The sequence below is a fragment of the Saccostrea echinata genome, unplaced genomic scaffold (assembly GCF_033153115.1).
Source record: "Saccostrea echinata isolate AGI-Se365-2 ecotype Australia unplaced genomic scaffold, CSIRO_AGI_Sech_v1 ptg000054l, whole genome shotgun sequence".
NCBI lineage: Eukaryota > Metazoa > Mollusca > Bivalvia > Ostreida > Ostreidae > Saccostrea > Saccostrea echinata.
Window position 1 is genome coordinate 35085352 of NW_026889803.1, and position 16609 is coordinate 35101960.

The following is a 16609-nucleotide window of genomic DNA, read 5'->3' on the forward strand; positions in this document are numbered from 1 at the left end:
ACAAGTTGCAAATCTAACTATGACTGTTAGAAAAGACGTACCTAAAGAACTTTTTTAAAAGTCTTTATTTTATAGAAGTTAAGCTTCCGTTTGTTCAATTAAAATAATAGCAGCTTGATATATATATGTAATCAAGGCCAGAAATAAACTCAGCAGTGCGACGCGAAAGTAAAGAAGAGCATGAAAATTATTAAAAAAAAAAAAATGGGGTTCTGATTTTCATTCTTAAGAATTAATTTTGAAAAGACTCACATTTAAATTCCTTGGCAAATGATAATCATCGCATAAGAATATTAAAAAATACACATAATTATTCATCTTCGCTAGCCAAGGGTTTTCGGTCCACTCCGCTCCCCATAAACCTGAAATCTGCCAAGGGTTTATGGGGAGCGGAGTGGACCGAAAACCCTTGGCTAGCGAAGATGATAATTATTAAGCTTAATATTATCGGAATTAATTGCAAGCATGTCCATGTAAAAGGGGAAGGGGGGTTACATGTCTTGTAAGTTGTAAATAAATGTTTAAGCGATTTTTAAACCGCTACTTGGTATCAATGATAACATCCTTTAAAGGGAATATTGACGACTACCCTCGCTCATCTCGAAAATCTTAAGCAGAATTTAATTCTAATGAATCAATCAAAATTTTCCCGAACTTTTTCGTAGACCTCTGACTTTTCCTTTTAGTTCTATAACACTCGGAACTCGAGAGTTACACGCTAGGTGTCGTTTTTGCGTCACTTCCGTAATTTCTACTCTGACATTTCCAAATCTTGTAGCATTTTTCACGTTTGACGATGAATACTCGGATTATTATGGGATGCCTGGGCAATTAAATAGCACGATTAAAGACAAAAATATCTACCGAAACAAGATATCATGACACATTTCGGTGACATGTATTAGGTAAATGATATTTCGGGCCTGATATCCAAGAGGGGTCCAGTATAAACAAATGGAAGTGACTTACCTTCTCTATTTTATAATACCGCGGGTATGATTTTTTAGTGAAACGTTAATTCTGCGTTAAATTTTGGATTTTTCTTATGGAATACATTGTAAATGTGTACTAGAAGAATAATTTATGAAAAAAATACATAAAAATATTTTTTGACCTGTGGGGCATATTGGAAGGGGGGGGGGGGGTCCTGTCCACAAGTACCTGTGGTATACATGTATTAGGAAGAGATACAAAACAGTTTCTCGAACAACGTGTCGTCGGACCTTAAACTGTAGAAGGATGAATTACTCAGATATTTCTATCTTAAGTAACCATGGCAACCCTCAATTGATATTCGAAATTTGATAAGCAGAATTATGTATCTTATTGTAGTCTGTATCTTATTGAAATCAAATAAAATCTGTAAGAGAAGTAACGTTTTGAAATAATTTCACAGGAGTTTCTATTTTAGTAACCATAGCATTTGTTGAGAGTCGGAAACTGCTAAATAGAATAATGTATCTTAGTAAAATCTACCTATGTATCAAGTCATATTGAAATTGAATCAAAACTATAGGAAGAGTAGGGTTTTGAAAGAATCTCACATAAATTAATTATATTTATTTAGTAGCCATGCCGAAATCAAAATCCGATACTCAGAGAATTATGTATCTAAGCAAAATGTACTGTGTACCAAGTCGTAATGAAATCAGTCCAAACCTGTAGGAAGAGTAACATTTTGAAAGAATTTCAAAGAAATTTTTTATTTAGTAGCCATTAGCCCTTTTCACAAAAAAATCTTACGACTAAGTTTTAAATTTTCTAATTCTTCTATACGTTCGTAAATTGAAGTAGATTACAAAAAATCTTATATTTCTATTACATTACAATATATTGTGAATTATCCTTCAGATATAATAATTGTTTTTATTAAACAAAGGAATTACAGAGTTGTCAAATTTTAATCTTAGTCTTAAGAATTTTTGTGAAAAAGGCCACATGTCAATAAGTTTGTTGGAATCAAAAACCGATATTTAGAATTATTCACCTAAGTATAGTCAAGTGCACCAAGTCTTATATTGAAATAAAACCAAAACTGTAATTATTAAGTGAAAGGAAACATAGATTTTTTTTTCAGAATTTGTTTACATTCATTTACTATTTATTACAAACAAAGAGTCGCCCATGTGGCGCAGTGGTTAGAGCGTTTACTCTAGAGTCGCGGCTTAAGGAGTTGATCATTACGTCGCGGGTTCGTATCCCACTGCGGGACGTGGAGACCGGTCCTTCGGATGAGACCGTATAAACCGAGGTCCCGTGTCGCAGTAGGTGCTGGCACGAAAAAGATCCCTCACTGCTCAATGGCCCTAAGTGCCGAATATAGGTCAAAATTTGTAGCCCTCCACCGGCAAGTGGTGGCGTCTCCATGCGAGTGAAAACTTCTCGAGAGGGACAACATACAAACAATACAAACAAAGAAAACAGCAGGATGATGCAAAAAGTTGTATATACAGATCACATCAAATATAAACCAGAAAACTCTTACGAAACTGTACCTTTACTGGGTTTTACTAAACAAAGGTTGAAAAAAGTAGGACTTGAAAGTATGGCAACAGCAATAAATGAATTAATGATCCTTGCTTTAGTTTCTTATCGTGGAAAGTTGAACTGTATAGTAATTGGACAAAAATTGTAGTAGAAGTAACCTTTTGAAAAAATTCACAGAAATTTCTCTTTTTAGTTGCCACATCTTCGCTAGCCAAGGGTTTCTGATCCGATACTCTCCTCACAAACCCTTGGCCTATGGTGCTGTCAAAAGTCGGGATCACGTGATCTCGAATCTTGCAACACAAGCACAGATAGCGTCATGGACAGAAATAAAAATTAAAGTGTTCAGAGAATAAGTAACAAGGGGGTATCGAGCGATGTTTATTTGTTATATAGGGTGCAAATCTACATCTGCAATATAGATTTCTGATCAAATTATTTGCACATCAACTTAAAATTGGATTACACCATAGCTATTTATAGTATGGCCTGTTTTCTGACGGATAGTTGTTTAATTGTGTTTTTTATTGCCGAGACTAAAGAGTCAAATTATATCCCGAAAGCAGATTTCGTCATTCACAAACGGAAAATGCTGATTGGTAAAGATATCAATCAACTCCAATCAAAACTCGAGAAAAAAAATCCCAATTTTTTAACACCGTAGGCCAAGGGTCGGTAAGGAGAGTAGCGGGTCAGAAACCCTTGGCTAGCGAAGATCTAGTAACCATGGCAACCTTTTTTTTTATATCAAAAACAAATAAATTGAATTATGTATCTTAATTAATCTTTTTGTATATCATGAGCATCACTGAAGAGACATAATTTGTCGAAATGCGCATCTGTTGCATCAAAATTGGTATCGTATATGATTTACATTATGACCCCTTGGTCGAGGCCTCTGCTGGTGGACTGTTAGTCCCCGAGGGTCTCTACAGCCCAGTAGCCTAGTACTTCGGTACTAGTTGAAAAATATGGATATATATTCAATTGCTGGGGTAAAATTTAGAAATTTATTTCAAAATTAAGGATTATCTCCCTCATGCATAGCTCTGATCCTTCGACTATTTGGCTCCAGTCTTTGGCACTTTTTCAGCCCTTCAAAGTCTTTTTTTATTTAAATAAAATGCAGACTAATTCTATACACAGTTATATGGGAACAAGATCAAAAAGATCATAGGAGGAGTAACATTTTGGAAAATTGATTACAAACAGACGAACGACTATTGCAGAAGCTCTTCTCGTCTCTGACCTAAAAATAAATTAATCGCACATTCTCTTCTGAGAAGAAAATTAGACCTGATTACTGTTCGTTATTTTCAGGTTTCTTTTTATATTTCTTTTATTACAATTTTTCAATAAAGGACATCTCCCAAATATGGATGCTGAAAATCAATACAGTGATCTATAACAATCTCAAAATTCAAAAAATCATATATACGTTAGCAGTAAATATTAAATGTGTAAACTGCCAAACATACACTGTATGAGTTTTATATATAAAGACTTGTTTATAATAAACATTTAGTATATAATTTAAAAAAAAAAAAACAAAAAAAAAAAACGTCATTCTGAGATATTTTCATCGTTTAATATAATTATATGAGAACTATATACCTGTAGAATAAACATGAACTACATGTAGCTAGTGTATAAACGCCTGAGAGAGAGAAAAGGTCCTTCCACAATCACCTGTTGACTATGGAACAGTATTCTTAATTTAATAATTTTCAAAAACCAATCATTCAATTGGTATTTCTTAATTAACAATGAAGAATATTAAATTTTACATTTCATTTTTATCCTCAAAGCTGCCAATTCAGGATTTCCTTCTCTTTGGAAGGAAAAGAAGTGGAACCTTTCATTTTTTTTCTATAACAGATGTGAACGAAACGGTCGATGGTGTGAATTATTTCATTAAAGTGTAAGTTTTGTTATGAAAAGAGTTTGTGTTATGTCTATGCACTTACAAAATCAAGTTTCTGATACAAAAACATTTTAAATGCTCTTTAGAAGGAAACATTCATATGCGTTTGCATACAGGTACACTGCATCTAATTTAATAAGGTTCTACATGTATAATTATACTACAGTGTCTCATAAATGTATGTCTTCTAATGCATTGTTCTTATATGTTTTATATGGTTTTACCATGTGCTGAAATGTATATATTATATCATTTGATTCTAATCTTGAATAAACTATATTTAAAGTTTTAACTATGCCTGTGGGTTTTACGATATTCACAATTTTTCATTTATTTTACAATCAAGAACCTTTTTCTCCATGTTTCAGCTTGCATTTGAAGCAATGTATGGAGAATGATGGTTTCAAGGCGTCGATTGATATAGACTCTACCTCTCGGTGTTTGAAAATCACAATTAATGACTCTTTAGCAGCTCTGCAGGGAGTTGTTGCGTGCAGGGACGCAAATAACAGGTAATACAGGAAACGGGAAATTTCGGGGAAAGAATGATGCAAACTTAAGTTCTTCCGCAAATAATATTTATTGGGAGAATTTCCGGAACAGCGATTTTTATTGCTGTTATTTGGTGTATTATTTCATTTAATCACATAATGGTTGTTGTGACTGAAACGCAAGTTTATTAAACCAAAAATTTGTGATAATGCAACAAAAACCTCTGAATGTGAGCTCTCGAATTAGCCCTAAAATACACACAAACATTCAACTATAATATTCTCACGTCATTAGAAACGTCTCTGTTTCTCAAGATTTAATTAGTACGTAGAAAAAAAAAACAATGTAACTATTCGTCAATAATTTTTACACTTATTTGTATATAGATAAATCTTTAAAATCAAAAAATCAAAATTTATGTATCTTTTCATGAAGATCATTGTGCTGAGGACCAGGGATATCAATAGAAAAAAGCATTCTATAAAAAATATTACAACAAAACGTGCACGTGATAATACTCCTGACTTCAAACATTTACCGGCCGGTAATAATGAAAGATTGATTAATCATTGATCTAGGAATTTTTTTCTGGCGAATTATAATTAACTGCCCCATACTCCTAGAAAAATTCTTATTTGGCGTATCATATTTAATTTCTTTGTGGTGTGGATGTGGGGGTCATTCGGGAGTGGTTGAGTGCTTCTTAATTTTAAAGCATTACAACTGTCTTTCTTATGATGTACATTCTTATGAAAGTGACAGTCAAATTTTATGTATAATACGTAATTTTTAAATCTTTTTTTCATTCTAGAGATCAAGTCCAACTTTGCAATATTACTATGTATATACCATGGTATTTCAAAGTTCACATTGGCAAGTATTTTTTTCCTTCCAAATATATTATTGCATCCGAAATTCCGCCTTTTGAACAAGGCACCTGTATTTTTATGCCCCCGTAATCGAAGATTCGGGGGTACATAGTTTTTGCCCTGTACGTCCGTCTGTTCGTCTATCTGTTTGTTTATCTGTTTGTTTGTCCGCAAAAACTTTAACATTGCCCATAACGTTTGATTGGTTGGAGCTATGACTTTCATATTTCACATTTGTATTCCATGTGACAAGACCAAGTTTTGCAAAACTTAAATCAAATTTAACCTTGCCCATAACTTTGAACAATTGGTGCTAGGGCTTTCATACTTCACATGTGCAAGCCTTGCCACAAAACCTTTCTTTGGATACTAAAAACTTTTTGACCTTGACCTGGGAGTTTGATATACTTTTGAAAAACTTTAACCTTGGCCATAACTTTTGAACAATTGGTGCTAGGGCTTTCATACTTCACATGTGTAATTCTTGTGGCAAGACCTTCCATTGGATACCAACAACTTTGACCCTGTGACCTTGACTTAGGATTTTGACTTTCTTTTGAAAACCTTTAACCTTAGCTATAACTTTTGAACGCTTGGTGCTAGGGCTTCATATTCCACATGTGTATTTCTTGTGAGAAGGCCTTTCCTTGGGAACCATTAATTTTGACCTTGACCTTGATGTTTGACTTACTTTTGACAAATTTTAACCTTTTCCATATATTATTCAATGGTTGCTGCTAGCTAGGGCTTTCATATTTGACAGGTATATTCCTCGAGACAAGACCTTACATTTTGTACCAACATATTTGATTTGCATTTGATAAAGTTCAACTTTCACTTTAAGTTGTCATACGGGGGCATCAGTGTTTCATAAACACATCTTGTTTTATTGTTGGGTCGGGATCTAGTGTAGAATTGGCTGTTGATCATTAACTTATGCACAGATGCTTCCGTTACACTGGGTCCTGATCGGAAAGGCTTGTTTGGAAATGGTTCATTTCAATCATGATATCTAGGTCAAAAAGATCAAACATAATGCGTCCATGCACAAGCAGTTTTACATACAGGAAAGACCATGGATTGAGCTCGAATAAACTTCATGACTGGTACTTTACAGCTGATCACGACTTATAAAAATATTTACTTTTGTTCAACAAGTTTCCCTTTCATTTCGCCAAACTACTTTTTAGTCAGATGTATTTCTGAAGATTCTGTACAAACCTTTTTTTTGCCGCGGTTCAATGCAATCAGCTTTTGATTTCACTTGTGTATACGTATCCTACATTAGGCCCATGGACTACGTTTACTTGAATCATTATGGCCATTCTATTGTTCACTAGCAGATTCTTTTTCCTATATATTCTTATGTGAAATTCTGATCACAGGGGGTCATGATTTGAATAAAACTCAATCTACATTACCTGAGGATGCTTTCATATAAATATAACTAATCGTAACTTTGCTATTTCTTGGAAAGACGTTTAAAGATTTTTCCTATGTATTCTTATGTAAAATTTGATTGTCCGTTAATTGTGATCCCACCCTACTCCTAGGGGTCAAGATTTGACTAAATTTGAATCTACTTGTTTAAAACTATTTGAATCTACACTACTTGCGGATGCTTTCATATAAATATGACTAATGAAGGCTTTGCTGTCCACGGGAAAAAATTTAAAGATGTTTCCTGTATTCTTACAAAAAACTTTGATCAACCATTTCTGTACCACTCTACCCTAAAGGGTCGTGTTTTGAACAGAATTTTTACTATCTGATTATTAATATGAGTAATCATGACTTATTGTTCTTGAGAAGAAGATTTTTCAATATTTTTCATATGCATTCCTATGTATAACTTTGATCCCCTGTCGTGGCCCCGCCCTACCCCCAGTAGTCATGATTTAAACAAACTTGAATCAGCACTAGCTGTTGATGCTTCTCTGAAATAAGGAGATCACGAACAGTATTCAAGCTAATAAGTCCAATGTAAACAATTCAAATATGACTAATTACTAGGGATGTCAACGAATAGTCGACTATTTGACTATCAGTCGAATGGACTGACGATCGAATAACGAAACGACATTCAAATAAAAAAATTCAATAAAAGAGTGATAAAGAGATTGAATTCTCATCCTCAAGTTGAGAAACCGTCTTTCCTCAGACACAATCGATAAGATAATTTGACCCATTAAAAACTGCTGACTTTACTTATAGAAAGTAAAGTAATAAGAAAAGCATCACTTATGCCAGATTTATTTGTCAATTAATGTGTTGTTTTTGTAATAAAATTATCTCGCTATACTGCGCTTTCTTTTTAAATTATTAATTGAACTTATCTCATACTATATACCCATTATAGCCGTGACATGTTTGGAAACTACGATAATTATTATGAAATTAATATTCTTTTACATATTTTTTTAAAGACGTTTCGATAGTTGGTACAAAAAGAATATTCAAATATTTAACATTATCAGAGACACCGTATGTGCCCCCCCCCCCCCCCCCTCATTTTAATAAGCTTTAACAAAATATATCGTGCTGTCATTTTTTTATGCTTTCTAAAACGACTTTAAAGACGATTTATGAACGGGGAAATCATACATTTTGGAGAAATTAACGGTCTATATTTAGTAAATATAAACACGCTATCCACATTTTAGATCAATGTGAACTTCTGTTTGTAACATTTGATGTTACTTTTTAATAGATTTAAGAAAAGGGGGATTTGAGGTTAAATATGTCATGTACCAGTGAAGTTTGAAATAAAATATTAGATTCCGAAAAAGTTTCGAATATATTCGACTATCGTTCGAATAATGCAATCGAATATTCGACTAAAGAATATAAATATTTTGACATCCCTACTAATTACGGCTGTTGTTGAGAATTTTTTTTATAGATATATCCAAAATTGTATTCAAATGAAAAACTATGATCCCCTGTTGCGACCCCACCCTACCCCCAGATTTAAACAATCTTGAATGTACCCTACCTAAGGATGCTTCTTTAGTACTATGACTGATCATTGCTATGCTGTTCTTAAGAAAACAAGATGTGTTTGTGAAACACTGATGCCCCCGTATGGCAACTCATATCAAAAGTTAAACTTTCTCAAATGCATATCAAATATGTTGGTACCCAAAGTAAGGTCTTGTCTCGAAAAATATATACCTTTGAAATATGGAAACCCTAGCAGCAACCATTGAATAGATATGGATAAGTTTAAAGTTTTTCACAGGTAAGTCAAACATCAAGGTCAAGTTCAGATGGTAAAAATTAATGGCGCCCAAGGAAAGGCCTTCTAACAAGAAATACACATTTGAAATATGAAAGCCCTGGCACCAACAATTCAAAAATTATGGCCAAAGTTGAAGTCTTTCAAAAGAAGGTCAAACTCCAAGGTGAAAGGGTCAAAGTTGTTGGTATCCAAGGAATGTTTTGTCACAATGATTACATATGTGAAGTATGAAAACCCTAGCACCAACGTTTAAAAGTTATGGCCAAGGTTAAAGTTTTGCAAAAGTAGGTCAAACTCCAAGATCAAAGGTATTGATATTCAAAGGAAGGCCTTGTTAAAACGATTACATATGTGAAGTGTGAAAGCCCTAGCACTAACCGTTCAAAAGTTATGGCCAAGGTTAAGGTTTTGAAAAAAGTAGGTCAAACTCCAAGGTCAGGGTCAAAGTTGTTGGTATCCAAGGGAAGACCTTGTCACAACAATCAAATATGGGAAGTATGAAAGCCTCAGCACCACCCATGCAAAAGTTATGGCCACGGTAAAGTTTAGCAGAAGCAGGTCAAACTCCAAGGTCAAAAGGTCAAAGTTGTTGGTATCCAAAGGAAGGTCTTGTGAAAATGATTATACATGTGAAGTATGCAAGCCCTAGCACCAACCATTCAAAGTTATGGCCAAGGTTAAAGTTTTGCAAAAGTATGTCAAACTCCCAAGGTCAAAGGGTCGAAGTTGTTGGTATCCAAGGGAAGACCTTTTCACAAGAATTACATATGTGAAGGATGAAAGCCCTAACACTAACTCTTCAAAAGTTATGACCAAGGTTAAAGTTTTTCAAAACAGAGTCAAACTCCAAGGTCAAAAGGTCAAAGTTGTTGGTATCTGAAGGAAGGTCTTGTCAAAGGGTATACACATGTGAAGTTTGAAAGCCCTAGCATCAACTACTCAAAAGTTATGGTCAAGGTTAAAGTCTGAAAATTTGTTGCAAAATTGGGTCAAACTCCAAGGTCAAGGTCAAGAGGTCAAATTTTTATGGTACCCAAAGAAAGGCCTTGTCACAAGGAATACATACGTGAAATATGAAAGCCATAGCTCCAACCAATCAAAAGTTATGGGCAAGGTTAAAGTTTTTGCGGACAAACAGACAGACAGATAGTCAGACATACAGACGGTCGGACAGGGCAAAAACTATATGCCCCCGAAACTTCGATTACGGGGGCATAAAAAAGTTATTTCCTCTATATACCTATGTAAAACTTTGATCCATTGTTGAGGCCCCGCCCTACCCCCGGTGAGTTATGACTTGAGCAAACTTGAATATACACTTCTGAGGATGCTTCTGCATTAATATTGTATGCAGGGTTATTTTCGCCCTTCTACACTTGTAAACAATTTTACCCAGTTTTTAATTCGCCCAGTCACAGTTCTGTTTAAGAAAATATACCGTTTTCTTTGAATTCACCCGTCTTAAATTCGCCCACTTGTTTCTAGGGCGAAAGAAGGCGAAAATTAAACGGAGGCGAAAAATTTCCCTGTATACAGTATGTTTAATAATGGCTTTGCTGTTCTTGATAAGATTTTTAAAGATATATTTACTTTATACATGTATTCCAGTGTAAACTTTGATCCCATGTTGTGGCCCTGCCATAAACCTGAGGTATGAAATGAACAAATTTGAATCTACAGCTTGTAATGACGCTTTCCCTTAAGTTTCATCTTTCTGGCCCAGTGGTTCTTGAGAAGATTTTTAAAAGATGCCATCAAATTTTGAGGAATTCCTAATTGTCTCCCCTTGAAAGAAAGCGTGGCGCATCCCGTGACCCAACTTGAATCTCCTTTACTCAAGACTGCTTTGTGGCATGTTGGTTGAAATTGGCCCAGTGGTTCTTGAAAAGAAGTCGAAAACAGACGAAACCCTTCGATCGGAAATACTCACTTGAGCCTTCGGCTCAGATAAGCTAAAAACCGGGTATTGTGAGCCTTTGATTTCACTGGAGAAGAGGTTTCCAAAAATATGACTTTAAATGCACAAGTCCGTCCGATAAAAAAACAATTAAACACAAAGGCAATATACAGTGTAAGATAACCAACATGTCCATTCAAGCACAACAATGAAATCAGTCAGAGTCACTTTCCTATTCTGTCGCACATGCGCATTTCACTTTGAAGGAACTATGAGGAAATGGAGGTCGGTAAGACGTATTGTGTATAAAAACACTTGATTTTGCATATTTCAGTTTATATGGACCAAATTTATACCACAGGAAAATTTTGTGAAGATACATTTAATGCAAGTCTTGGTCCAGAATAGGAGCATGTGTAACTAGGCCTAGAAAATTTATTCAGAATGCGTATGCAAGATTCACAAATTTACAAGAGCATCGTATGAGTTGCGAATACACGGGGGTTGATCTTTACATGTGAGTTCAACAATACCGCTACATTACAAAAAATTCCAACTCGTTACAGCTAATTCAAAATTTCGGGTGCTCATTTCCGCTACATCTTATCAACAAGACGGTTGGCGATTACCACTCATTACTGCTACATACAGAAATCTGAGTGCAGTGACACAGGCAATGAGTTAAACTCAATACGTGTGTAATTCACTCACAATGTAGTCGAAGTACAATTAAGTATGAGTTTATTCAATATAATTCATTAAGCCTGTAATCGAAATACAGGAATTTCAAAAATTCTAAAGTGTGGAGATTTGTGCAAAAACTGCAAAAAGATGTCTTTTAGAAAAAAAAATGTTTAGGGATTTTATATAATAGAGAGAAAAATTATGATCAAAGTCTTATATTCACACCCACTCCCCCTCCCCCGGCGTTGTAAACAGGGTAAACGTCTTATGCATGTGCTGTGCATGTCATATTAGGCAATGTAGCGGTAATGTATACTTCTAAATGTAGCGGTAGGGGCAACTGGGGTAAGTGGACACATTAAAGGTTTAATTGGAGTCTGAAAACTTCTAATCTGAACTAATCTTTCTTGTAGTATACTAAACTGATAGTTCACTCTTATCTCTTTGTAGTGTAAAATATTTCTCAACTGAATTCAAATGGTTTGAAATATATGGGCTAAAAAGTTAAATTTTAAAAAGTGTTCACTTACCCCATAGATTTGGGGTAAATGGACAGTGTTGAAAATTATGAAATAACAGTACACATTGTCTTTGAAGATACAATTACACATCTTTATATTATTGACAAAAAAGTTAAAATTAATGAATTTATTTCTTTTTTCTTTTTTCAAAATTGAAATTAATTTTCTGAGATCGATCACTAACCGTTATCTTTACCCTTTTTCAATTATGAAAAATTTTGAAATGCATATATGTTTTTCTAACTTTAATGACATAAAATCATCGATATAATTCAGTGACTCAAAACATCCAATATATAAGGTATTTCACACAAGTAAACATTCTCCAACACACAAGAAAGTGGAAAACCAAATCAAAAAAATTATCGATGCTTGTCACATACAAAATGTTCTAGCTGGCGTCCATATTTTCCAGTGCAAGATTCGTGGTACCAATCATCACAACTAGTACATTTAACCCAGTCCTCATCATCTGAATCTTCATCATAATAGTACCCCCCACAGTAGGAGCAGCAATTAATGGTGTCAGTGTGAGAAGGGATATTTTCCTTTGACTTTGATGTAGTCTTCTTTGATTTACTTGTAGGCTTAATAAGCTGTTTCTTCAATTTTTCCATCTCTTTCTTTTGTTTCTTTTCTTCACGCTCTTTTTTTCTTATTTCTTTTTCCATCTGGTCTTTTTCTCTTTTTTCCTCCTTTTGTCTGATTTCATTGATGAATTCATTCTCTGTTACACATCTTGCACCAAGAACTTTCTTAGTTTTTCTTTGAGCTGGTTCTTTGACAACTGTTGGAAGTTGAAATGCTTCTGTAATTTCTTCTGAGACTGACAAGGAGCTCCTTGGAACCTGGGTTGGTTGACCAATAGAGACTGCCATGTTCCCAGCTGATGCAATTTCCCCCTCACTGGTAGTGCTGGTTACAGAAGCTAAGACAGAAGTTTTTGATGGCCCAAATGCCTCTGCAGGAATAGCCAGAGGGTTGAAGGGAAAAATACCTGTAGCTCTAAAACCTCCAAAGATATTTACCATATTCATTTTCTCATTATATGCATGAGAGAAAATTCCGCAAAAGTCATATCTGGATATTTGTCTGCCAGGATTTGATTTCAAAAATGATTCACAATGCTTGTAGTATGCCTTCTTTAAGGGCCCAAAACACTTCTGTCCAGTGGCTGTGTCCAATGCGTTGTGTGAGGCGGCAAGCAGAATATTTCAACGTCATTTGTCTTCGCTGCTTCCAGAAGATGAAGTGTAATATGAGAGGCATGGCCATCTACTATCAGCAACACTGGTCTTTGAGGTGATAGGTTGGACAAAAAAATCTTTTCAAACCATATTCCAAACAGTTCTCCATCAATAAATGAGCTTTTACTGCATGCAAACAGTGTGTTCTTTGGTGCACTGCTCATTAAAGCTTGACTGATTCTTTTTCCTTTGAAAATCACCATAGGTGGCAAAACATGGGCCTCAGCATTTACACAACACAAAACTGTAATGTTTTCACCCCTTTCACCACTTGTTTTCGCATGAATGGCTTTCTTCCCCTTCCTCCCCACAATTTTTGATGTTAGATGAACTGTACTAAATCCTGTTTCATCTGCATTAAATATTTGCTGGGGTTTTGACTTTACATTGAGTTTATCCATAAGATCTCCTAGCTTGGTAAAATGGTCTGAAATTACATTTGGATTAAGCATAGTACCACGAGCAGCACTTAGACCTTCAGGTTTACGGAGAGATAAGCATGGGTGCCGGTCTCGAAATCCCTGCCACCAGTCATATCCTGCCATTTTCTTGTCTGCATTAAATGGATTTTTTCTTCCTGAGTGTGCAATAATTGAATATGCAAGCTTACATACATCTGATATTGTCAAACCAAACCCACGTTCCTCCATCTCCAAAATGTGACTAACAAGAGAGTTTTCTTCCTCTTTAGACAGAGTGGTTGGTTTTGATGCTGGAGACTCCAAATCCATTGTTGAAAGTCTCCTCGACAGGGTTGTTCTTGGAATGCCAAATATCTTAGAAGCTTTAAACTTGGTCATTTTCCCCGTTTTAACACACTGAACAGCTTTACTTAAAGATTTTCTGTCCCATTTTCCTTGTTTGGGCACCCAGTCTTTTTTCTTTCTGGCCATTTTACAATGTTTTCCGTTTCTGAAATTAAAAAAAAATATTTTAGTTACATAAAAACACAAAATCTCTGTGCAAGAAAATATTTACCATCAGAGATACCTTTACTTTTCTTTTTTTTTTTAATTTAATTTGCAATTATTTAAATTTATGTTACAGAAAATCAATTTATGTATTATTTTCATGATTAGAAATATCATTTAAAAATTAATTTGATACATAAAACTAAGATTTATACCGATACAATTCAAACTGAATATATAAAGATTAAACCTGAGACTGCTGTTTAAATAACATTGTCACGGTTTTGCACTGTCCACTTCCCCCAACAAACTTGGGGTAAGTGGTCACAATATGACATTTTGACATTTTTAAATTAATCTAATCAATTATTCTAACCAAATAAATATTTGTGTTTGCAAATTATTAATTTCGAAGAGTATGTTGCCATTCATTACATATTTTTTTTTTTAATAAATCTTGAAAATTGTAATAAATCCATGAAGGACACAACGTAATTTTTTTTCATTATCACGTGACCTTTCTAAAGGGTAAACGTAAAAAGAAAGCTTACAATTTTCCCTTCCACTTGAACAACAAAATATAATAATGTGTAAATTAATATAATATTTGAAAAACTAGTATCTAATTATTATCAAATATTAACGCCTCTAACGGACTGAACTTGAATATTTTATTATCAATACACAAGCTTTTATTATGTTTGTTTACAGATTTTTCAAAGGGTAGCCATTTTTTATGTGAAGATTATATATTGTTTACAGGAATGATGCGATAAAAATAATATAAACTGCAAAAATACATCAATGTAAACACTCCAGACTTAAAACTGATGCGTCATTGTATAGATTGAAAACAAGTTCTTTTGCTTAAAGGCGAACAGTTTTTATTTAAACAATGGTTAATCTCTGCAGTATTTATGACAATACTAAGAAAATGGCTCTGTGCAGTTTACTTACGGATCGAGTCACAGTTTTCTCCTTTTTTTCAATCGAAGTCGTTGACCTTGAATTTTCCCTGTCTTTGATGTTAACACATTTGCTTCCTCCTTTACAACGAGAGCTGAACAGGTTTGATAACTCTTGTTTGCTTTAATTTTTAAGCAATTTTTTAAAAATGTGTCCACATACCCCGAGTGTCCACTTACCCCAATTGCCCCTATAGTACTATTTTGTAGCGGTAATAACAATTTTAAAAATGTAGGGGTAATGTAATGCAGCCCTTTAAATATGCATTAAATTCAAAGGGAGAACATAATTATATGTCCTAGGTGTAAGCTTCGTGTTTGAGATCTGATGACCATAAACCGATTTATCGGCCGAAGACCAAGAGTTCTTACACATTGAATCACACTGTGGGTTGGCCCACTACCGTTCTGTGTTCAAGGGTAGGATATATTTCCTTATAACGGAGTAATGGAATTTATACGTGCTAGAATTTTGAGTATAACTCTGGACAAGGATTCTCGCAAGAGAGAACACTCTCATGTCTACATGCAAGGGATATTAGAGCAGCATACAGAACTAGTCCCTCCACTGAGGCCTATGGCTATGAGAAAAGGTTCTGGGGCTAGTTTTACAAAAGAGCTTGCGATTAAGACCAAAATGCTCTTGTGCAATTTTTTTCTGAAGATTTAATTTTGATTTTTATATAAACATGCAAATTCAAAGAATTGTGTTTCCCCCGCTTTTGGTGTCTTAGTGGATGGGATGACATTATTTATGGCATATTGTAACTGTGTCGTGTCTTTTATGCAGTATACAAAAAAGACATAAATGATTGAATTAATAACAGTTATGGCAAAGATTATAGCTTCTCAAAATTACATCAAACTTCAAGGTCATGAGGTTAAATATCATAATAAAATCCGAAAGGTCTTGTCACAAGTACTGCTCACGTGAAAAAAATATCAAAAACCAGAGTATACAATCGGAAAGGCCTTCAAACAGGTAATGCACATGTCAAATGTAAATGCCTTATCTTCTTTCAATTAAAAGTTATTAGCAGTATTAAAATTTTTGAAAAGCAGGTCAAGGTCAAGGGATAAATAATCGTAGTACATTGAGATGCTTGTCACAGGTAATGCACGTGTCAAATATGAATGCCCTATTTTCACCCCTTCAAAAGTTGCAACACTGATGAAATATTTGAAAAATAGGCTATCTTGAAGGTCAAGGTCACGGTATCAAATATCATAGCACATTCGGAAACATTTTGACATAGGCAATGCACTTGTCAAATATAAAAGCCCTGTCGTATGACATTCAAAGGAAATCACCAAAGTTAAAATTTTTGAAAGTTAGGTCAAACATGAAGTCCAAGGGGAAAAAAAATCATA

General features: G+C 34.4%; 1 protein-coding gene across 1 annotated transcript; it reads right to left on the bottom strand.

The window, feature by feature from the left end:
• Window positions 1–13259: 13259 nt before the first annotated feature.
• LOC133204828 (jerky protein homolog-like) lies at window positions 13260–14255 on the bottom strand. The gene has a single exon (XM_061340572.1). It carries the CDS (start codon window positions 14253–14255, stop codon window positions 13260–13262), a length of 996 nt encoding a protein of 331 aa, XP_061196556.1.
• Between the last annotated feature and the right edge of the window lie 2354 nt (window positions 14256–16609).